General features: G+C 35.9%; 1 protein-coding gene across 3 annotated transcripts; it reads left to right on the top strand.

Moving 5' to 3' along the window:
* Positions 1-23,958, top strand: SNX16 (sorting nexin 16). Of its 3 annotated transcripts, none has more exons than XM_010006404.1 (7): positions 1-467; positions 4,089-4,175; positions 8,903-9,051; positions 16,349-16,418; positions 20,718-20,854; positions 22,029-22,145; positions 22,433-23,958. In XM_010006404.1, the coding sequence occupies exons 1-7, from the start codon at positions 96-98 to the stop codon at positions 22,536-22,538; spliced, it is 1,038 nt and encodes a 345-aa protein (XP_010004706.1). In that variant the 5' UTR covers positions 1-95; the 3' UTR covers positions 22,539-23,958. The 3 variants fall into 3 exon arrangements, with proteins under 3 accessions (XP_010004706.1, XP_010004707.1, XP_010004708.1); XM_010006405.1 differs by having other exon boundaries at positions 22,029-22,141; positions 22,438-22,538; XM_010006406.1 differs by lacking the exon at positions 4,089-4,175 and having other exon boundaries at positions 96-467; positions 22,029-22,141; positions 22,438-22,538.
* Positions 23,959-24,505: the final 547 nt, after the last annotated feature.

The raw sequence follows: 24,505 nt of genomic DNA, 5'->3' as shown, positions 1-24,505 counted from the left end.
GCAGATACTGTTCTTGAAAAGGAAAGAAAACATGGCTTATACAGTGGATGAACCTTAAACTCCTGGACCAAAAACTGAGGCTTTTTTCATGAAGGATGGCAACACCATATGTTCCTGTTCCTATTCCTATTGGAAATTCATCATCCAGCTTTACAAACAGAAACCAAAGACGTTCTTCTTTTGGAAGCATCTCAACGAGTTCCAGCTCCTCAAAGGGACCGCTGGAGGACTCTACAATTGGTAGTTTTAAAAAGATGGACGTGCCTGACCAGCTTGGTTCTACGTCATCTGTATGTAGTAGTCCACTTGTTAGGACTAAGTTTACTGGTATGGATACATCCATAGAGTACTGTACTCAACCTGTAGAAGAAATAGAGCAGAATACAGATTCCAGGAGTTGGGAAGATCGACCGTCCACACCTACTATACTGGGTTATGAGGTGATGGAGGAAAGGGCAAAATTCACTGTAAGTTTCGGGGATGGTATAGTTATCCTGTAATGACAAGATAACAATTGAATGTGCTTTGCATTCTCTTTCAGTAATTAATCCCACCATTCAGCGATGTTGGAGCACTTTACAAATGCAAATTTAGCTTCAAAAAACTGCTTTCTGACAGGAAAATATCATTCCCATTATACAGGTGGGAAAATTGAGACTCAGAAACAGGCTTTCCTGTAATTGTGTACGTGTAATACAAGGGATTACTTTTACTTCTGGCATCAGTTTCTTCTAGGAAAGTTAGGAATTCCTTGCAAAGTTGCAATTTCTTGTGAAACTGGACTTCTAGAAGTTCTGGATAGTTTAATGTCTTTAAAAATGTAGTCTTTTATTTGAAATTAATTATAAGACACCCTGATACTTACCTTTTACAGACATTAAAAACATTCAGTATTTGAATTAAAGCGCATACATGTAGTTTACAACTTCTTGCATTGCTAGGTTTAGTTTCTAGGAAGGGTTAATTTGTTCTGAAAATAAGTTGATGTCACGTATGCAGCATCTCATGACAGAGCACCAGCTTAACTGATTTGTATTGATTTTTCTTAAAATACACTGTAGCTGGCAATACAGTTTTTTACATCCTATAAATACATTGAGGCATGTGTGCATTTGTTCTTGTACAGTTGAAACATTTGAGATAATTCAGCAATGTAAGGGGGTTTTTTTCCTACTTACTGTGTTACTTCAGGAGATTAACATTATTCACAAGTAGCTGAGGAGGAAACAGTGGATAAATTTTTCTCCTATTTTTAAATACTAGAAAAGTGTGGAAGCTAATGCCCTTATGACAGTTCAATTACTAGTAAAGTCATGAAGTCCTTTTTGCAGAGAATTGAATAATGCTACTTTTTAATTTTTTTACATGTAGATTAAGGGATTCCTTTTAAATAATACTCTAAAAACTAAATACTTGTGATATTGACAGACTGAAGATATGCCAAGGCATATTCCAGTGTGCATGTTGGATGCTTTTTCGCTATATTCAAAACAAGGAGTCAAAGTTTTCATTTTATGTAGGAGACCAGGTTACAGTACAACTGAAATGTTCTTCATTATTAAAATGCTTGGTTGCATTTTGGATCTTTCTGAGTTCCCTTCTGTTGCTGTGTTTGCTTCTGAAAGCAGATAATTCACTTTGTTTTCAGTTCCATGCTGACAATAAGCTTGCTATTGTGCATTAAAACCATCATGTAATTAGTGCTAGGAGTTTTGGTTGAGCAATGCAAAATCAGTGAGATGGAAGACAGTGGAAAGTAAATTGAAATAATCTGTAAAAAGAGGAGATTCAGTGGGTGAAGTTTTATTACTGCTAGGATCTCATAGTTCCCAAAAATAAAAATCTGAATTATGAAACCTGGCTAATGTACTTACTTCAGGAGTTAAATGTCAGTGCATGTTGGAGCATGTGGCTGCTGAAGCCTATGGCAAAAAAAGCCTAGACTGGAAAACATCTCTGTTTGTAAGCAATTGGTCTCAGTGAGTTGGCAGTCCTGAAATGTTCAGTTAGCACTTTTTGTTTTAAGCCAACTGGAAATCGTTATGAGGTGCTGAGTCAGCTGCAGATTGTTACTAATTGGCATCTTTTCATTGAATGTTTTGTATTTGTGGAATAAGGCAATTCAGGATTGATTTGCATTACTTGAATTTGTTGAGTTAATTTGTAGTTTTTTCCCAAAACCTTGTGTGGAGGAATTGACAGCTAGTTTTGTAATTATCTAGTTTTTCTTGTTATTCATTACAAATCTTGATTATTAATTATTTTTTTGGTAGTCCTTCATTGAAAAAAATGAACTACAACCCAGACTTTTTTCAACTTTGGCAACAAAACCAAGGATGTTTGTTTCAGGTCGACCTTTTGGTTTTTGTGGCCAGCAATCATGATCTCATTGCTTTTCTTATGACCATAATTTGTGAAGACTTTTTTTGTTTGTTTGTTACTTACTTGGAAACCATTCACAGTGAGGGTCAAACTAGCTGGATTTTTTCACATATGCATTTGTAAGCTATGTCTCTGCAAAACTTTTAGCAGAATGAAAAAATAGAATACTAATCAGCAGGTAAATCAGCAAGCATATTCCAAAGCCTCTTGTTTGATGCTTTGCTGTGTACAAAAAAGTCTTCACAATTTCCATAAAATAAAACTCTTTATGCTTTTGTTATTACAAGAAAGCTAAAACATTTGGACAAACATTTATGCAGAAAATGCAAGGCAGAAGAATTACATTTTAATGCTGGCTTCACGGATGTGTCTCACAGCATGACTTTTAAAATATAATAGCTTTTTGTTAGTGACTGAAATACTGCTTCTGTCAAAGTCCATGACTTCCACAGATGCTGCTGCTTGAAAGTGGAATTTTGTGTTTAAAAAGTAGGTAAGAGAAGTATTTGCTGAAAAATTATTTTAATTTGCACCATAGTTATCTGCAGTTTGTGTAGTTGTCTGCAAGTTGAATATAGTATACAAAAGTGCTAAAAACAGTCTTGCATGTGTACAGAAGTTGGCTTAGCAGTGGGGTTTTCTCATCTGGGACTGCAACAAGAAAAATAAATTTATCAGCAAAGATAACCTGCTGTGAAAACCTCACATGCTGGGAAAGATTTTATTGTGTAGCATATTTGAAGATGTTTTAAATAAAATTTAGCTAAATAACTATAAAGGATTGTTTATCACTGTGATTCCAAAAATAGCTTTTTTTTTCCCTGTATTTTATTTTTTTTAAACTAGGGAACACTTAAACTGCAAAAGCTAACCCAGTACAGAGCCTCTTTTTCCTTGTGTTGAAAATACAAAGTTGTGATATGAGAATCCTTCTTTACTAGACACTAGTTAATAATTTTAGTTGAAATTATGTGCTGGTAGATTCTTTGTATTCAGGCATTTGAATATAAGTCCTCTGAAAAGGTACTTTTTTTTTTTTTTAAATATTAATGTTGTATTTATCCATTTGCGTTTAAATAGGAGAGTGGCACTGCTGTGTTGTTGCCTTGCTCAATCATGATTCAGAGAATCCATTACTTCAGTATAATTGTTCTGATGTGGTTATTTAGGCAAGTGGTCATATTCGCCTGGAAATACAAAACCTAATGCTTAAAACAAATGGAAGCAAAGCAAAATGTTATTTTTATCCTGCATCACTTTTCCTTGTGAGTCAAGTCAGATGAGACATCTTAAAACAATATGACACTCAGTTAGTGATTATTACAGTCATCTTAAAAACAGATAGGCCTCAAGGATTGATGAGTAAAACTGTAATTCAGCACAGGTTAAATTAGATCACTAGAATATACTTCACTTACCTCTTTGATAACTGAGACTCTTGGGTTTTGCTGGGACAGAGTTGGGATGCAGTTTTCACAGTTTCTTACAGACATAAAATAATTCCATGTATTTAGGAATTACAGAAACTGAATTCTGAAATTAATTTATATTGTTTGTACTGATAATTAGGGTTTTTTTTTTAATCCAATTAAGGATTTTTTTAAAAATTCATGAGATTGTTTTCATTAAGAAATAAATACCAGCTTTTCAATCAATGCAGCCTTAAGTTCTGCACATTTTTCTGATACTTGTGGTTTTTTGCACAGGTGTACAAAATACTGGTAAAAAGAAGTCCAGAAGAAAGTTGGGTGGTTTTCAGACGATACACTGACTTCTCCAGGCTTAATGACAAGGTGAGAACCATACAATACCAAATTTCTCAGCTAACTTGGCGCACTCTTCTCACATGTTTAATTTTGTCTCACTTTTTTGGCCCTTTTTTTCTTGCCTTGTCTTTGTACTGCGTATGAAACATACTATCATAAAGAGTGAAAAACATATGACTCCTAATATTTTTCAGAGATACATGAAATAACTACAGCTAGAGTAAAGAACGTATTTATTCATATTAAGCTGTTAGTGTGCTTAATACTTTATATTTATTCCTTTATCACATAGATTAGGAAATTAATTCTTTAATAGTTGGATCCTCTGCATGGAAATAGAACTTTTATTTAGTTCATCTTAAGGTATGTCTTCCTGCTAGCAAAAGCCTGACTTCTTCCCACATGATGAAGTATCATATCAGAATATCAGAAGCCAATTCATAAAACAGTTCATATTTTGGTCAGCTCTGCCAGATAACAGGCCAAAAACTGGCTTACATGCATTGATTTTTAGTGTGGTTATCAGTAGTTTGAAAAATCAAAACACACCAATATTAATTTTATAATAGATCTTTAGATTTTTCCAGGTGAAGTCCTTAGTCTTCAGTCAAATCTTAGACAAAAATATTAGGCTTTTAACATGATTTATAGGTACTAGAATTTCTGTTAAAAAGGAAGAACTTCATTTTTCCCTTTTGTCAATGAAGCTTTTTCATCTTTCAGTTCATATCCAGGCTTTTATTTTGTTACTGTTCTGTAATTCTCGAGAAGCTTCAGAGTTACGGCATGTTTCAGTTCTTGGAGTTGTCATTTCTCTATTATAAGAAGCATGATCTCTTAGAAACTGAAGAGTAAGTTGTTATATGCACACATCAGTGGTTCAACAGGCATGGCACAACACTTGCAATTCCTTGCTTTGTAATGGCAAATACACACACAAAGTTGTATGTCATGTATACTTTCAGGATTTTCTGAATTCTTCTAGAAATCGAGCATAAACAAGAAAAACGTACTACCTTGTAAATCCTTTTCTTCACCATTCTTCCTGAGGTTGATGTCAATTTATTCATTCTCTGAAATATTAGAAGCTTGGCCAACTGAATTGAATAATCAATCACTGTGTGCATTAGTTTGAAGTATCAAGAGAGGGGAAATTACATTTCAGGAAGACTAGGAAAAGCCAAAGAAACACTATGCTTTGTATGTGTCAGGCATACGTGACAGTTGGAGTTTGACAGTAGCTAAAAGTTGAGAACATGAGAATAGGGATAATGTCACAGGCAGGACATGCATAGATAAAACTGGGACGAGATGAATGAGTGCAGCGCAGCTAACTAATAGAAGCAGTGTGAACTCAGTAATAGCATTCTTAATTTGCCCTGATCTCTCAATGAAAGTAAATAAGGCAAATACTTTTAGTAAGGAACAGCTAATGAAATAGAAATGAATGGGAGTAAAAGTGCTGAAAACCGTGAACTCTTCTTTTATGAATGAAGCTAGTAAGTGGAGCAGCAGGTTAAGACTTGAACAGATTTCAAGTGTAAGCAACAAGTTATTTGATTGTCAAAGGTATTTACTATCCAGGCAATGAAAAGGTTATGAAAACACCCTATGTACTGAAAGCAGACAAATGGAAGATGATAGCAAAATAATTGGATGCAGTGGAAATATGAGATATTGCCGGTATTGGTACCACCATTAGTACACATGGTGATCTCAAAGTCAAAAGTAATTTTTAAAAGTACAAATAGAGCAGTACAGAAAGTGTGCTGCAATGGCAAAGAAAGCCAACAGGATACTGGACTGCATCAACAGGGGCATCACCAGGAGAGATAAAGAAGGCATCATCCCACTCGGTGGTTGTCAGACCACACCTGGAGTATTCTGTTAAGTTTTCGTCCCTGCTCTACAAACAGTATGTAGACAGGCTGGAGAGGGTCCCAAGAAGGGCCACAAGGATGATCAGAGGACTGGAGGACCTGCTACATGAGAAGAAGCGGAGAAAACTGGGTTTGTTCAGCTTTGGGAAAAGAAGGCTTCACGTAGACTTTATTACAGTGTTCCAGTACTTAAAGGGTGACTACCAAGAAGATGGAGACTCCCTGTTTACAAGCAGTTACATGGAAAAGACAAGGGGTAATGGGCACAAGTTGCTCCTGGGGAGATTCCAATTAGACACGAGGTAAATTTTTCACCAGGAGGATAATCAAATGTTGGAATAGTCTCCCAAGGGAAGCGGTAGATTCTCCCACATTGGACAGTTTTAAGTCTCAGCTTGACAGGGTGCTGAGCCATCTCATATAAACTATAGTAGTACCTAGAAAGATTGGACCAGATGATCCTTGAGGTCTCTTCCAGCTTGTCATTCTGTGATTCTGAAGACTGAGGCAGAAGTGCTGAGATGCAAGATGGACTGTCACAGGATGTGAAGAGCAATAGGTAAAATTCTATAAATCATTAGAAATCAAAAGTAAGGGAAGGAGGCAGTAAAATAACAGATCCATTACTTGAGAACCAACTATGGAAAGCAAATTAACAAATGATAGAGCAAAGACTGAAATACTGCTTTTTGCTATAATATTAATGGAAAATTTAATCTTAGTGGATGTTGGAACATGATGGGATTTGAAGGGGTTGGAGCAAAGGATAAAATACCTGGCTAGATGCATAGATTTTGTTTAAGAACACCTAATGAATTGGAGAAGTATGTGAAGAATACTCATCAGTCTCAAAAAACAATGGGAAAAGAATGTTGTAAAGTTTTTTTACTGTACTGGTAGAGATGTTGAACAAATAATTAAATGGCCTGTCTTAAGAAATGAGAGGTTAACTGTTTCTCTTTGAGGCTGTGCCTCATGTGACATCCATAATCTGTCATGTGGTGATGTAGGCGAGAGATATCTAGAAAAGCTGCTGCATCCAAGCAAGCAATGACAGCTGGCACAACTTGTCTGACTCACAGTTTTTAGTGCTGTATCTGAGGAGTGTTAAAGGAAGAATGCCCCAGGACAATGCTGTTGAAAATTAGTCTGCTGACAGCAGATAGCTTCCTTACACTTTGTGGATCTGTGTGTGGGCATATTATTTCCTTAGAAATAAATGAGATGATCTACATAACTAAGCGAGTGAAATTACCATTAAGTAGAAATTTGTATGGTTGAAGAGCTTTCCATGGAGTGGTTATATGTGGTCCTCTCTACAACTGAAACAGGAACTCCTTTTGTTAACCTTTTCAGGGTTCAGTTCTATTCAGTATTTTATTAACTTAAGCAGGATTATGGAGCATAAAGGATAGTTATTTATGCTGTATTAGTGTTAAGAGATTAAGGAACTTTGAATGATCAAAGATAAAAATATCAGGAAGAATCTAATGTCAAGATGAAAGTCAGTAAGACTTAAGTAAGTAGTAAGAAAATAAGAAACTAGTAGTTATACTGAGCTATTTAATACACAATGCTTGTCATGTTAAAAAAGTGCTTTTATGCTGTGAATTGGTATTTGTATGAGTAAGGGTGATCCGCTAGCATGGTTCTTCCTTTAAACTGTGTAGAGAGATTTCAGCTAAACTACAGTGTTTGTTTTAACTTCTTAAAAACTTAATCTGCTGAAAGAGCTAGTCATAAAGAAAAAAGAAAGATTCCAAAAAGAGTAGTTAAATACATAAAGTTTTTTGTCAGAGGGCTTAAATTTTGCTGTGTAAGGATCAAGGCACCCACTGAAGAATTATCTTGGATCTATGTACTGAGTGCTAAACTGTTTTCAAGGTGGATTCTAGAATCGTGTCACTGGAATATTCATACTAATAAATTAGGTGTATGCAGTACATCCCCATCAAAAGTCCACTTGATTTTGTCTTCAGAAAAAGATTAAGTGTTTATTGTGGCTGCTGAAGTAACACTGCATTTTGTAAAGCCTTTTTGCTTTTTCCGGTTGGTTGTAATCTTCTGAGATTTTTCTGTGTCAAGAATCCCTTCTAAGAAAAGGCATCTAAAAATTGTTTTTTATGAAAGTGTTCATTTTTTTAATCTTCATGCATATTAGAAAGTAATGCATGTCATTATAGGACCGGTCCATGGTTACATAATCTCATGTTCCATTCATTTGCATATTTCATGTTTTAATTCAGAGAAGAATTCTAGATATTTCTGACATTACGTATATTCCATTACTATTTAAGTAACTCAAAAACACAGTTTTGTTTGTTAGTACTAGGTTTTGAGTTTCATTCATGAAATGCTGAAATGCTTATTTTCTGGATGTACAAGGAGCGACTCTACTAGAAGTCTCTTGTCTGTGTGTTGTAATTCATTCTGGTAGCCCCTCCTAAAAAGACAAGTTGCAGAGTTGTAGATCTGCAATGGGGTTTTATATATTTTATTTATATAGTACTTGGTATCCTTGAGTGCTTTAGAAGAAACACCACTGAAATGCTTACTCATCTGATGCTTTTATATACAGTTTTGTTTACTAATTAAAAGGTGTTAAGTATGAGACTCAAGAACATTAAATAACAAAGCTAAGTTGTTTGCTCTTGTTTCATGTGATTGTGTAAACTGCAGAAGTGACAGAACAGTGTCCACAATTTGTGCTGTAATTTGCTTTGTACCTATCGTTAAGGCTTCCCTTGTGCTTGAACTTAACGGAAGAGAGAAAGATGCCATAATTCTGAGTAAATTCAATGCCTGTGTCAAATTCAGTATTTCATCAAGTCTTTCTTCTTGGTTTTCTTCATTTGGATTTGCTTTCTATTTCAGCTAAAAGATATGTTTCCAGGCTTTCGGCTCGCTCTTCCTCCGAAGCGCTGGTTCAAGGATAATTATAATCCTGACTTCTTGGAAGATAGACAGTTGGGGCTACAAGCATTCCTCCAGAATTTAGTAGCTCACAAAGATATTGCTAACTGGTATGTGATTACACTTTCCTTCTGGATTGGGATCTTTTTGTGTTCAAAGTCCTCATATAGGTTTCTAGACTCTAGCAGAGTATTTTTGAGCAACATAGGAAGGAATTTCATTAACATGCATGTTGTGCATTTGTTCATTACATGAATTACTTGGTGTGCTATTAAAATAATCCTATCTTAACCAAAGCAGGAAGGGCAATTACAGTATTTTGAATTGTATATCGTTAACTACTAACTGAAAGCTGTAATATTCAAAATATTGGACTAACTCCATGCTTGCTCCTATACTGTACATTGAGTACAGCAGCACTGATACAGTATTAATCATAGAATAGTTAAGGTTGGAAGGGACCTTAAAGATCATCAGGTTCCAACCTCCCTGCTGTGAGCAGGGACACCTCGCACTAGACCAGGCTGCAAAAGACCTCATCCAACCTGGCCTTAAACACATCCAGGGAGAGGGCATCCACAGCCTCACTGGGCAACCTATTCCAGCACGTTACTACTACCCTCATGGTGAGAAGTTCTTCCTGATGTCTTAATTTGTATTGAGATTGAATGTTAGGTTTTCATAATGGAAAGTACCTACTCTATTATGGGATTCATTCTTTAAATGTGTATTAAACTAAAGATTTCTAATTTACGTGACATAGTAGTTATAGAAGTACTTTTATAGATTGCTTTACATAAGTAAATATAAACCACAAATCAAAAAAGGCTTAAGACTAAAAAACACACAATGTGTTTAAGCAAAAAAGTGCAGAAGACTCATTGAGTGGTAACTTTTTTCATACAAAGTGGAAGATTCTTTCAAATCTGGAAGATGAGTACAATATAATTTTGGCAAATGAAATGTAAAAATCATTTTAAATAGGCCAAAAGAGAATTTTAGTAAGCAAGTTGCTAGATGCAGAGCAGTTAGTTCTAAAAACTTTTTCCAACATCAGAAAGAAGCAAGTTATGAGGTTGCTATACCAGAGTTTCTTTGAGGAATGAATCTGAGGAATGAGGAACTGTCTTCATCTGAAACTTTGCTAGAAACTTAAGAGTAGGAAATTATCTAAAGCAAACAGCATTCCCTCAAGTATTTTAAAGGAACTAAAATGTAAAATTGCTGAGCTGTGGTGTGAGACCATACAGTGTTCATATCTACTTTACTTTTTAGTAGACTGGCTATTATTACATTTGGCACTTCTGTATACAGCATTAGACTATTGAGTCTGGGAACTAGAGATTAGTAATTCTGACTGTTGGTACTGCTTGTAATAAAAAACGCAAACCAGTAAGCAGGTAAATAAAAGTAATTCTTGGAAAAGAAATAATGTCTTTTGCATAGGGAAATGTATCTTAGAAGTAGTTACGAGGGAGCTCGTAAAATGGTTGAAAGGCAAGGTGAACAGGATTGATAGAAGTTTAGTGTATTATATATGGATTGTGTGATCACATTTATCAACAATGATGTTCAGAATATCTGGAAGTAGTGAGGTCATGAAGTATTGTAGAAGGATCCCAAGGGACTGAGTGACTAACATAAAATGTAATGTAATGAAGTGTAAAATACTAGTAAGTACATATAGAGAGAATCATAAACTCAATTGTTTTTACAACCTGGAAGATTACTGTTGGTATTAATAGTTTTCTGAATCAGTTATGTATTCAGTAATAGTCAAAAAGTTGCATAAAATTGTTGAAGAGGAACTTGAAAGTTACTGCTGTGGCATTCTGAATCTCACTTCCACATAGTCCAGTGCTAAAATGCAGCATTCCTTTCAAAAGAAGGTCTGTTAGAAGTAAAAAGACAAGCAAGGATAGGTGAAGCTACAGACAAACTTCCTGCAATAGGAGTCCTGTTGTCTTTACTCTGTCATCTTGAGAAAGGGCTGGCTAAACAGGACATTTGAAGTCATTAGGGGATAAGGAAGGTGAGTAAAGAAGTTAGTATTTTGGATGATTCATAGTCATCTCCAGTCTTTCACACTGAGTGAAGTTTTTTTGTGAGATGTCAAAGACAAAGCTTAAATGGTTTTAAAAAGAAATTGGGATCAGCCTGTGAATTTTTGAACATTGCTTTTGTTCTGCAGTAGACAGACTAGTGCTGGATGGACTTTTAGTCTGCTTGACTAAATCTGAAGATTTTGTTTCCTTTTGTTGCAGCTAGTTTGGTATTTCAGCTACCTTGTTTGAATCTTGATGACTGCCCCTATTGGATGAAAGAGTGCTTGTCATAAAGCAACATGAACCTGCAAAACGTAACTTTTAGACTGCATTGGTCATCAGATACAAAAGGGAATTTAAATGTTTAAGGAATCAGTTTGCATTTTGTTTAAACATAGTTAACTGAAATGTGGTGTTGAGGAAAATTCTGATCTTGACTGTGTAAGGAGATGAAGATTAAGTTTTGAAATAACTTTAGAACATAAGCTGTATCAACAGGTTATAATGTTTAGATCTGTGGAAGGTCTGGATTCCTCAGGAAGTGATTAAAACTAGGCAGATGGAAATCTGCCTGATTTTTTACTCAGTTACCAGAAAATAAGTGACTATTGATGGAAGTTATTATTCACACCTTATGTGAGCCACAGTGGTCATCTGACCCTGCTTCCTTCTTAAAAGCTTACCATCTACTTATACAGTTTTGCAAGTAATTCAAGTTGCTTGGGTCACACCAAAACCAAATGAGCCTTTTCTCATTGTGGAGAAGTCTGTTTCCTTTCTCTTTCTGCACTGTATTATCATTGAGACACACTGACAGTGGGAAGGTTGCCCTTAAGGGATAGGAAGCCTCACTGGGTGTACCTATTTTTTAAGTTAATCAGATTCACAAAGTAGCTTGAAGATTAAAAGTAAGGTAGCGTGCAACTGACTGAGTCTTCATTTTATTGTGCCTTGTATCGAAGATTTGTTTGAAATTGAAATCCACCCACGGAGCTTAATATGTTCAAGAACATGTCATGCGATCCACAAAGTGGGAGAAAGAAGTTTAACTTGCTAAACAGAAGTGTCATCTGGGCTTCTACAGATGAGACAGCTCTCCTCTGCCTCCAGCATGTGTGAGGAGGAGGTTGAAAGGGAGGATCTCAGTCAGCTGTGGAGTCATGTCAGGGATCCCATGTGCTGCACTGCCCCTTGCTGCCGTTCTTAATGCTGGTGTATACTGGCCTTGCTGCCTCTCTTGAGAATGTCAGCTAGCATAGGAGAAGGAAGCCACATACAGCAAATAATCTCTGTTACATGACTTTGAAGATTTCTGTGATACTTTAAGGCAGAATTTTCTCCTGTTTGTTAAAGGAAAGGTAGAGGTGTAATGCAGGGAGGGGAGAGCAGGGCAAAGCAGACTCAGAGTAAAGCTAGGCTGCAAATGAATGTTTTGCCATCAGGTGCATATTTTAGATAACACAAAGTTTTCAGTGACCTGTGGCTTTAAAGTGTCTTGACCTTCTTATGTAAAATAATGAATATACAGCTTTCAGTTTCAAGTAGTTTCAGAAACTACAGAACAAGACACAGTTTTCTGTCAGCAGCTCTAGGGAAACAAAACCAAAAGAAAGGGTTTGACATGATGTTAGTAGGTGATGTATATAGATTGGGTATTTTTGCACACTTCATTTTCTATACACTTCCTTTTTCACTCACAAGCATTGCTGCATGTTATGCCATTTTAATGTTACCCTTTAATAACAATAAAATTACTAACAACATGTAAACATTAAATACCTTTTAAATTTGTTTGAACCAAGCTATGTAAGGATGAAGATATTGGAGAAAAATGGTGAGCAGAAGTGTTTCTACATAGTGAATTCTGTACTAGAGATACATGAGTTCATCAGCATCTTTATGAAAAGAACTATGCAACCATTAAAAATGGACTTAAGCAGCATGTGGGAAAAGGGTCACTACATAGAATCATAAAATGGCTAGGGTTGGAAGGGACCTTAAAGATCACCTAGATCCAACCATCTTGCATGGGCAGGGTTACCTTCCAGTAGATTAGGTTGCTCAGAGCCCCATCCAACCTACCCTTGAACACTTCCAGGGATTCAAACAGATTAAACTATTTGGAGAGGACAAAAACATCTGTGCTCTTCTCCTTGAAAATGTACTTCATGTGCCTGGATAACTTTTCATTTGTTTTGCAGTTGTGTTTTCTAATTAAGTAATTCATTGTTAACATCTACAGTTTTGTATGCTAATTGGATTTATAATCTTGGTATCAAGAATAGTAGCAGATTTTTAAAAATATTTGAGTATATGGGAGAAGCTGTTTTAGTAGTTCAGATTTAGGCCATAGTTTGCACAGATCATGGATTGATTTAAAACAGTGTGGAGGGTTTGAAAAGAAAATTTTGTCATGTTTGTCACATAAATTAAGTGGGAGGAAATGAATTATGATTATATGAGAACTTTTTTCAGGTTTATGTAAAGGCTGGTGAGGTGAAAGTGGGTTTGAAAACAAGAATTCTCACCAAATATTGGCCAAAAAATCCCCACCTGCATCCTTCACATATGCAATAAGTACTTGAAAGCAGGCTTACAAAAATCCAACAATGAAATAAAGGTTCAATGTATTTTATATTAATATTTTCCAGAGCCTTTCCTCATTTTGCTTACCAAACCCAAAGCTATTTGATTAGATTGGTAGCTGAGTAAAAGTTTCATTACTTGAGTTTCTATTGTGTCTAACTCATTTGAGAATGAGCAGATGGCAGAAAATTACTTCCTTTTGCCCTCGCCTTTCCACAGGACTTGGGTGAGAGGAAGAGATGGGGAATTAGTCCGAATTCACATCTTCCATTTTTGTGCATTTGTTGCAGTAGGAGACGATTTAGCGGTGTGTAGTAGTGAGTGCAAGTACATAATTGCTAATACGCTACTACTTGCTAATTAATTGTGAATACGGTACTCTGATTGGAGGCTATTTATAGAAGAATGAGTAAAAAGAGCAGGAGAGTCTCAGAAAAGTGAGTGAAGGGACGTGTTGGCAGATGTTGAAGAGTTCTGTGAAAAGTAATCTAAACTTAGAAGATAAAAGGAGCAAGATGCTCAGAATACTCCGTAGCAAACCACAGAATTGCACATACTTCCTTCTTCTGGCCTTTGCAAAACAATGCACAGAAAGAGAGGACAACTGTTAACAATTTTCACAATTTTAAGTTTAATGTATTAGTTTGAAGTATGTTTAGAGACACTGTGTACTATATCCAGGGCCCATTTCCCTTGTCACTGCTTAATGTTTTGTAACTCAATAATTATTCTTATATATCTATATAATATATATCTGTATATATATAATATATATCTGTATCTGTGTATATGTCGGTGGGTTCATCAGCATCTTTATGAAAAGAACTATGCAACCATTAAAAATGGACTTAAGCAGCATGTGGGAAAAGGGTCACTACATAGAATCATAAAATGGCTAGGGTTGGAAGGGACCTTAAAGATCACCTAGATCCAACCATCTTGCATGGGCAGGGTTACCTTCCAGTAGATTAGGTTGCTCAGAGCCCCATCCAACCTACCCTTGAACACTTCCAGGGATTCAAACAGATTAAACTATTTGGAGAGGACAAAAACATCTGTGCTCTTCTCCTTGAAAATGTACTTCATGTGCCTGGATAACTTTTCATTTGTTTTGCAGTTGTGTTTTCTAATTAAGTAATTCATTGTTAACATCTACAGTTTTGTATGCTAATTGGATTTATAATCTTGGTATCAAGAATAGTAGCAGATTTTTAAAAATATTTGAGTATATGGGAGAAGCTGTTTTAGTAGTTCAGATTTAGGCCATAGTTTGCACAGATCATGGATTGATTTAAAACAGTGTGGAGGGTTTGAAAAGAAAATTTTGTCATGTTTGTCACATAAATTAAGTGGGAGGAAATGAATTATGATTATATGAGAACTTTTTTCAGGTTTATGTAAAGGCTGGTGAGGTGAAAGTGGGTTTGAAAACAAGAATTCTCACCAAATATTGGCCAAAAAATCCCCACCTGCATCCTTCACATATGCAATAAGTACTTGAAAGCAGGCTTACAAAAATCCAACAATGAAATAAAGGTTCAATGTATTTTATATTAATATTTTCCAGAGCCTTTCCTCATTTTGCTTACCAAACCCAAAGCTATTTGATTAGATTGGTAGCTGAGTAAAAGTTTCATTACTTGAGTTTCTATTGTGTCTAACTCATTTGAGAATGAGCAGATGGCAGAAAATTACTTCCTTTTGCCCTCGCCTTTCCACAGGACTTGGGTGAGAGGAAGAGATGGGGAATTAGTCCGAATTCACATCTTCCATTTTTGTGCATTTGTTGCAGTAGGAGACGATTTAGCGGTGTGTAGTAGTGAGTGCAAGTACATAATTGCTAATACGCTACTACTTGCTAATTAATTGTGAATACGGTACTCTGATTGGAGGCTATTTATAGAAGAATGAGTAAAAAGAGCAGGAGAGTCTCAGAAAAGTGAGTGAAGGGACGTGTTGGCAGATGTTGAAGAGTTCTGTGAAAAGTAATCTAAACTTAGAAGATAAAAGGAGCAAGATGCTCAGAATACTCCGTAGCAAACCACAGAATTGCACATACTTCCTTCTTCTGGCCTTTGCAAAACAATGCACAGAAAGAGAGGACAACTGTTAACAATTTTCACAATTTTAAGTTTAATGTATTAGTTTGAAGTATGTTTAGAGACACTGTGTACTATATCCAGGGCCCATTTCCCTTGTCACTGCTTAATGTTTTGTAACTCAATAATTATTTTTATATATCTATATAATATATATCTGTATATATATAATATATATCTGTATCTGTGTATATGTCGGTGGATTATGATCTTAGCAAAATGTAGATGCAAGCATGTTTCAGTACCCATGCTTAGTTCCACTGATGTTTCCTGAAGGGATCTGTGTATGAATTTTAGCAGCATACATTTCCATCCATCTTTTAATACTTATTTTTCACCAGGAGACTTTTTCAAACCTCTTCAATACCAAAGTGATAAACTTGCTTGTCAGTTGTAATGTAGGCACAAATTCTATGAAGAGTTAAACAATCATGTTCTAAAATAACTGTTTGAAAATTCTTATGTACACTTGTGCAATTTCTTAAGTCACATTTTAAATACTGTCCCTGGTTGAGATATTACTGAGATGTAATAATTTGTTAACATTATTTTAGAATACTTTGGAGTAAATTTCAGGATAGGTATTTGTGGCTCTTAAATAGGACGATACAAGGGCAATATTTCTTAAGTGTTGTTTTTTGTACTTCAAGTAATTCACTCTCTTTTATTTGGTAAAGTCTTGCAGTGAGAGAATTTCTTTGTCTGGACGATCCTCCAGGTCCTTTTGACAGTCTAGAAGAGAGCAGGGTAAGTGCTATATAATATGATAAAAGCGGAATGCAAAAGACAGTAGTTGCTAGAATATTGTCATATCTGCTGAACAGTATGGAATGAAATATTTTTATCTGTTCTTTCACAACACTTTGCAAATGGATTTATTTCAAAAACTGGCATGGTCTGATTACTGGTATACACTGATATTGCTGTACTTCATTGCTATCCCAAAATAGAGTATCTTCCTTTTTGCCTCTTATGACCAGTTGGTGAAGTTTCTTTTTAAGGCAACTACTGACTATTAGGAGTTTTTTGTGTTTACATTCAAGATGTTACAATGTATATGCCTTGGACTTCAGGTCTTGCACTAAAATGATCTTGCTTTGAAAGGAATTAAAGGATTAATTCTGACTGCCAAAGATAGTGTTCTTGCAGATAATTTAGTAGTGTCAAGTACTATAACAGCCTTTCGACGTGCACATGAGCATGTTGAAACATTAAACAAATAGTACTGTGTGCTGCAGCCTATTTTATTAGAAGTAGATTTCACTGGCATGCAGAGCTGTTTCAAATCTCTCTGTAACAGATGGTCTTGGTTTTCTTCCTTTATAGAACAGCAGTATGGTTTGGAATTGCACGTACATCGTTAGTGCTGTAGAAATTGTGAATGTTAAGTGATGCTCTTTCAACTAAATTTGTATTTACCAGTTTGTTTTGCATGTAAATTAGGAGTGCCTTGGCTATTGTTACATTACTATATATATATGTATATATCTGAAGGATTTGTTATGGTTTTTGGTGTTACAAGTTTATATTTGATTTCTGTACAACACTTGTCATTATATCTATTTAAGTTGATGAAAATTATTAAAAATTACAGGAATTATTTAGATAACTACTTAAGAAATTTAAGTGCTTTTTTCATAGAGATTTTGATCATGTATACTCTTGTGAAGTCTCAGGGTTACTTTTCCACCATAGGAATTTCGGCAAACTATTGAAATAGCTATGCTGTTATAGTTTTGGCTGTTAATGATTTCTGTAAAGTTTTTAGGAACAGCTGTCATAAAATTCTGTTCTCCAAGGGATACCCTGCCTTATTACAGGGTGGTTAAGGTTGGAAGGGACAGGTTGAGATCACCTAGTTCAACATGCCTGCTCAAGCAAGGTCAGCTACCGCAGGTTGCCCAGGAGCATGTCCAGTCAGATTTTGAATATTCTATAGAGCACACTTAATGACCTCTCTGTGCAACCTGCTCCAGTGTTTGATCACCATCACAGTAAAGAAGTGGGTTTGTGTGTTCAGATGGAAATTCCTGGTGTTCAATTTGTGCCCATTGTCTCTTGTGCTGTCAGTGGGCACCACTGAAAAGAGTCTGGCTCCCTTTTCTTCATTCCTTCCTGTCAGGTATTTATACCCATTAATAAGATCACCCTGAGCCTTCTCCAGACTGAAGACTCTGATCCTCTTCTCATGTGAAAGATGCTAAAGTCCCTTAATTTCTTTGATTATGATCTCTGAATCATGTGACCTGGGGTCCTGGTGTACAAGAAGCATGAGATGAGCCAGCTCCCTCAGCACTTAGGAGTGCAACTTGTCAGGCATTGTGTATGTCTAATTTGGGAAAGTGGTCCCTCACCTAGTCTTCCTCTGCTGAGGGTAACTGTCTTGCCCTTCCCTGTTTTCCCTTCTGGCTGCAGAGGTCAGAGATTCCTGAATGCTGGTCTTACCAGTCAAGATAGGTAAAAATGGCATCAAGTACCTTAAACTTTTCAGTATGATTTGTCACAAGTTTCCTCACACCATTCAGCAGCAGGTCCATGTCTTCCCTAGTAATCCTTTTGTAGATTATGTACTTGTAGAATCCTCTTTTGTTTCTTTTCATATGCCTCGTCAGATTCAGCTCCAGGTTGGCATTCACTTTCTTAACCCTGCCCCTGTAAGATCAGACAGCAGCCCTGTACTCCTGGGTCACCTGCTTCCAGTGGTAGCACATTGCTTTTTATGTTCAATTAGGCATTCTTTGCTCATCCGTACAGGCCTCCTGTAACCTTTGCTTGATTTCCTGCTTCTTGAGATGGACCTTTATTGAGTTTGTAGTGATGATCCTTAAATATTTACTAGCTCTCCTGGACTGCTCTTGCTCATCGAAGGAGTTTCTCATGGAATCTTTCTTCCATGCAAATTTCTGAAGGGATAGAGGCGTGCTCACCTAAAGTCCGTGATTGTGATCCTTCTTTTTTGCCCTCCTCCTGCCTGTTAGGATCCTGAACTGTTATGTACCCAGGAGCATCTTTTTCCATCCCTCACTTTTTCTTTTCCTAAATAGTGCCCAACTACAGGATAAGTACTATGGTTCATGTACTTATTCCTCAAGTTAATTTTTAAAGGCATCTCAAAATCACTTCCATTTCACCGCACTGTTGTCATACAAAGCATTGCAAAAAATGATATTTTGTTACTGTTTTCCTGGTAATGAAAAAAAAATTGTGTCTTCTAGTTGTTTTATGTTTATTCTGTTATTCCAGTTCAGGAAGGTTTTGCCAAAATATGTATCTCTTTAGGGAGAGATACAGATACCTCCCCTGCTACAAATGGGAGATTAATCACAGAAATGTAGGCAAAATATTCACTAAAGCTATGGGGTTTTTTGTCATATCTCTAGTAGTTGTTTCCACAGGTCCTTTCCCAGCCATCAGTGTTTCATGATCCACTGAAGAAGGAAGCAAAGCTCTCCTCCCTTTCAGAACTTACAAGGAAAATGGGTCCCACCTAGGCACTGGAACCATACCAGACTCCAGGTGTACAGCTCTGTGAGGAGCAAGATATCTCATTACAATTCCCTGATAGGCCTTTCTCAGCTTTAGTTCACCTTTCTGCTATTACAGCATCCTTCAGAATAAGCTGATGTTTTCTTATTCAGTTGTGAAGAAAGAGCATGTTCCTTTTCTTGGGCAGCTGATGCACAGATTGCAAGTAGAGATGGTCCAAAATTATTTTTTTCAGTTCTCATATAGAACAATTAAAATGTTGTCAACCCATGTGGAATATTTTTTATTATTCTGTGACCAGGGAAATTTGCATGTACGTAAATCTAAAGGTAGAAATAATGTAACTTAATTATATTCTTAAGGAAATAATGGCAAATTTTCAGCTAGTGTACCAGCAACCCTGAACAATTTTACCAAATACACTAGAATTTACTTAATTGGCTTGGATAAAACAGAATGCCTGCTTCACTGGAATGGTTGTGAAAGCAATCAGTAAAAATGGTATGTGAATAATTGATTGCGTGCCACATGTTCTCAGCTCTAATAGATGTGAATAAAGTGGTGGCTTAACTGATGATTGGTCTTCAGTGCCTGCCAACTAAGATGAATTTGCTGTATGAGTCAAAAAAATAATTTCGAATGCAGTTCAAAAAAAAATACCGAAATGGTTATTGGATTGAAAAATACTATATTTGTTTGTATTGTATAATTACAGGAAAACATTTTAAAGAAGTTGAAAAGTCTGCTTCAATTGAAGTAGGGAATAGTATCCTCTACATGTTTGTAGCCCATTTAAAATCTTTATTAAATAAATTATTAAGTCATAATGGCACATTACTGTTGGTAGACTTGCTCTTTCCAGTAACAGATCAGCAGGCTCTGTGCCAGCCCTTCTTTTGCTTCCTGTGTTCAGTGGATGTTGCACTGTGCATCGGCTCTTCATGTTGCTCAGGAGAGTAACGCAGAGTACTTACTGTAGTTGAACAGTTGGTGTGTTCAGCATTTCATTTAACTTCTTCAAAATGTTTTTGTATTGGTCTTCTGACTCTCATGATTGTCCTGTTTATAACAGCAATGTGATACGGAACTGTATAACTTCATCTTTATCCTGGGAAAGGGAAGAACGTCCACTTTATCCACATTTCTAGCATTTTAGGAGCAATTAGATAATTAAAAATTAACTTCCAAATCATGTGAAAGCAAAGCTTACATCAGGGGAAAGAGATGTAGAGAGCTCAGTTGATGCTCTGTATATGCAAAAAAGGTTGAAAATTAGAGCCTGAGGATCAAAGGAAGGAAACCTTTCTAAAGTGTCTTCTGAGACAAAGGAATAATGTGATAAAGTATTTGCATTATAGTTCAACATAATAAAACCATGGTTCAAAGCAAAGGAGAATTGTTTTGTAAAGAACAGAACTTTGAAAAAAGTTTATATAGCTCTCTATGGTAATCAATGCAAAGCAGCTACAGTTCTGTTACAGGTTGATATTTCTAGAGCAAAAATCAATAAAGGCAGTCCACTGAAGCTAAATGGACCATGTTCTTAAACTTGTCTTTTAGGCTTTCTGTGAAACTCTGGAGGAAACAAACTACCGTCTGCAAAAAGAATTGCTTGAAAAACAAAGGGAGGTTGAATCACTGAAGAAATTATTAAGTGAAAAGCAACTCCATATAGATGCTATTGAAAGAAGGATTAGGTATGTAAAAATCTTTTTGAGCTGTTTGGGTTTTTTCTATATATAGTTACAAGCACCAGCTTTAAATGTATTCTTGGAAACCATTTTCCCCACTTAGATAACATACAAAGCAATATTTTCTCTAGGCTCTTTCTCATATGCTGATTATCAAGCTTTTGTTTAGTACATATGACTGAGAAAGTGTTGTTTGATTTTTATTTTTTTTCCTCTGAAGTAACTGGGATTATGTTTCCTAATCCTTTAAACCCTGTAAAGATAAAGAAAAGGCAAAGATTCTCTTCTGCTTTTGAAATGTTGGGTATGTGAAATGTCCTGCTGGTGATGAGAGCAACAGAAAAATATCTTTGAGGCAAAATTCCACATGTCCTTAAAGCTTTGACAGAGCATAGTGATCAAGTAATCATATGTCTGTATTAATGTCTTTAACTTTGTTCTGATTTGCCTGAAATGATGCTGCAGATTATCCATTTAAATCTAAGGAAAAAATGGTGGACTTCAATAAACAATTTTATAGTGCAGGTCTGCTAGATTTTGTAGCAGACCCAGAGGAGTTGTTGAGCTGTTCAGTGTCCTACTAGACCTTTTGAGTCAGTAATTTTGGGGTTTCCTTAACAAAGGAGTAAATTCCTATGGTCCCTTTAGATGTTATTTACTGGTTGGGTTGTCAAGTCTGGAATATCCAGGCTGACCAACAAGTCACATCTTTGCATGTAAGCCTTAAGTCATCTAAAATAGCTACATTAGGAAAATAATTTAAATTGATCTGACTGCCATATTCAGTTTGTCACTTACTTTTGAAAGCAAGAAAGTGCATTTGAAATAATGCTTTCCCTGTTTGATGAGAAAATTCTGACTACTCCTGGCTTAAACAGTGAACTAGCCAATAAAAATTAACTCACATTTGGCTAAATGTTGTTTTAATTGAAAATAATTGCTGTGGGTTTAGTTGTAAAAGTTACCAAGTAAACCCATGCTCTTGTTTAAGAAAGTCAGCTTGTCTTGTGGTAAATGAACCTGAGGGAAATGGGTCTCTCTTTGGCTTTGTTGAAGTGGAATTTTGATCTAATAGCCCAACAAGGAATAAATATCTTCTGCCTTTACACTCTACAGACAGAAACAAACAGCTGAATGTTTGCTGTATGGATTGGTGGTACTCTGTTCTTATTTGTTGTAGGGATTTATCTTTAGGAAAAATGACTCGTCAGATGTCAGGAGAAGAAAGTGAGTGCAGTGGTGAGGTGGAGTCTTCTGCAGTAGAAGCAGACCAGGGTGCCCTGCCTGAGGACAGCTGGTAAATAGTATTATTTTACTTCTGATACATTTCAGGTTTTCATAAAGTATGTTTTTAAATGTTGGGCCTTGCATAAATTCTGAACAGCTGAGGAAATTGGCATCTTATTGCGCCTCTCTGTAGCTATCCCATGTTTCATGAAGACCCTCAGGATAGTTAATTTTAGATCTGGAATAAGGTAGAAGTTGAACAAGCTTTGTAAAAGTTCTGTGGATTGAGGGCATAAAATCACTATGGAGAATCATGTTAGTTTCCATTTGACAAAGTCTATTGATCTGTTGTTGCAGCTCAGATAAGGAGAACCACGAGGCATGCTGGAGTGGCTCTTTGGTTGAAAAATCTGTACCAGAAATTGAAGTTGCTGAAGTAGCATATAGCACTGATGAAGAGTAGATCAGCAGCAGCTGCTGTTACCTGGGACAGGTTTGTGTTTGGGACATCTTCTGTGGGTGAGGGCATGGAGCAGCTGTGAAGAGTTTACAGCAAAGAGCAAGAATGCACATATTGAATGTTTACATACATCCTTACAAATTATTAACATAAGAAATATAGCCAGTGCTGCTTTGATATCAGTTTTTATCTAGCCTTTATATATTTAATATATTAAAGTCTAAGAAAGGGCTAAAGTCAGCTGAAGTTTTGATAGTGTATATAAACGATTTGGCTGACTGTCCTGGCGGAGTGACAAAAACTTCACACCAATCAGCAAACACACCTAACTAGCATGTCATATGTTGCCACTGATGTGACAGGTTTGATGTGTTCATCTGTTTGGTATTTGTGTTTTCATATTCTTGTAGCCATAAGTTAATGCTCATTGAAGTAAAAACGGACTCATCTTTCGTTTAATAAGATTGTAGAATGTGTTGGTTTTAAATTGTTAAGTTGAAGAATATTTCTCTGGAAATTTTAATGCAATGCAATACAATGGGAAAACTTATAGTATCAAGAGAAAAGTACTTACAAAATGGGATAATAGTTGGACATTTTTTTTAAATGGTCATTTTTGCTGAAGGAACTAATATGAGACCCCCCAAAACACTGTGTATTTTCATCCCAAAATAGCATGCCTGTAATACTTTTTGTTTGGTAATGCTGCTTTTAAAATCTGGGATACCTTTGCTGTATACCCATGTAACGATAAAATCGGTGAGTTTGCCTTTTACTTGGAACACTACCTCTTACCAACTTGCTAATACGTTCATGTTTGCTTAAAAATATTCCAGATTATATGGAAATGGTGGAAAGACTTGTAAAGAAGCCATATTTTTTTCCTGCACAGTTCATAACTAGATTGAATCTAGTTGCAGTGTATTTTTGTTTCAATATATTGTACACATGGGGATTTCGCACCCATGCTATATAGCCTATTTTTCAAAATGTATTAAGACAGGAGATGCACTTTATGATTAAGACTCCATTGTGCCAAGTTCAGTTGGCTAATTGGTTGAGAAAGGGTAGTTGCAGGGAGAGGTTTATGTAGTGCCTTTTTGTATTTTACTTGTTCATTACTGCAGAATTTTGTTACAGTGCTCTGGGTCAGCTCTGTGGAATTGTTAATACAGCTTGTTTCTTTTCTTCACTTATTTACTGAAAGTGCCTTGTTTTATTCTGCTTTTCCAATAGGAAGAATGCTGTTTTGTTTAAATCTTTTTTTCTCCCTATACCACCCACATTGTTGTTTAATGTTGTCAATATGCAGTGTCTTTGTGCTGGAGTTTTCAAAGGGAGCTTTGTACTTCAGGCTGTGCATACAATGACCTTTATGCAGAACTATATAAACCTTCCTGGTGAAATAAAACTATGGACAAAACACCTGTCTTCTCTTCTCCATTGTAGGAAAAAAATAAGCAAACCAAACAAATGTTCAATGCCTTGTCTAGTAGAAGGATAAAAATAGTATTAGGAAGAGACATTTCTTACCTCAGTGATTTCCTGCAGTTACTCAACTTACTGAGTTCTTTTTGTCTTTGTACCAAAAACTGTCTGCATGAGAACAAATGAAAATGCTCTGACAAGACACCAGAAAACTTACTGTACTTCTGTTGAAGATGAAAATATAAAAAGAACTGATTTTTTTATATATTCTACATGAATCCTCATAGATGTTGAGTGAACTCAATAAAATTTTGACACCTTATTGAAAACCCATGTAATCTTTTATCAGATGTTACTTTCATACTTGATGAAAAGAAGGTTGAACTTGTATATATTGAAATAGTGTTAGGTTTATGACTGTAAGTCTTTTGAAAACCTTGAAAAGATGCTTGGATACATACATTCTAGGAATTTCTGAGGTACGTCAGGTAAATCTGCAAATCTAGTCACTAAAAGAAGCATTAAGCTAGTTTACTGCTAAG

This window comes from Chaetura pelagica, unplaced genomic scaffold, assembly GCF_000747805.2.
Source record: "Chaetura pelagica isolate M959 unplaced genomic scaffold, ChaPel_1.0 scaffold76, whole genome shotgun sequence".
NCBI classification, from domain to species: domain Eukaryota; kingdom Metazoa; phylum Chordata; class Aves; order Apodiformes; family Apodidae; genus Chaetura; species Chaetura pelagica.
The sequence above is the reverse complement of the archived record's forward strand: the minus strand, read 5'-3'. Positions and strand labels throughout refer to the sequence as shown.

Bases quoted from the DNA above. Each gene is read 5' to 3' on its own strand.
- SNX16 (XM_010006404.1), top strand. From the start codon at position 96: ATGGCAACACCATATGTTCCTGTTCCTATTCCTATTGGAAATTCATCA. The intron at 468-4,088 runs GTAAGTTTCGGG...TTTTTTGCACAG, and splicing joins AGGAAAGGGCAAAATTCACT to GTGTACAAAATACTGGTAAA. The intron at 4,176-8,902 runs GTGAGAACCATA...TTTCTATTTCAG, and splicing joins TCTCCAGGCTTAATGACAAG to CTAAAAGATATGTTTCCAGG.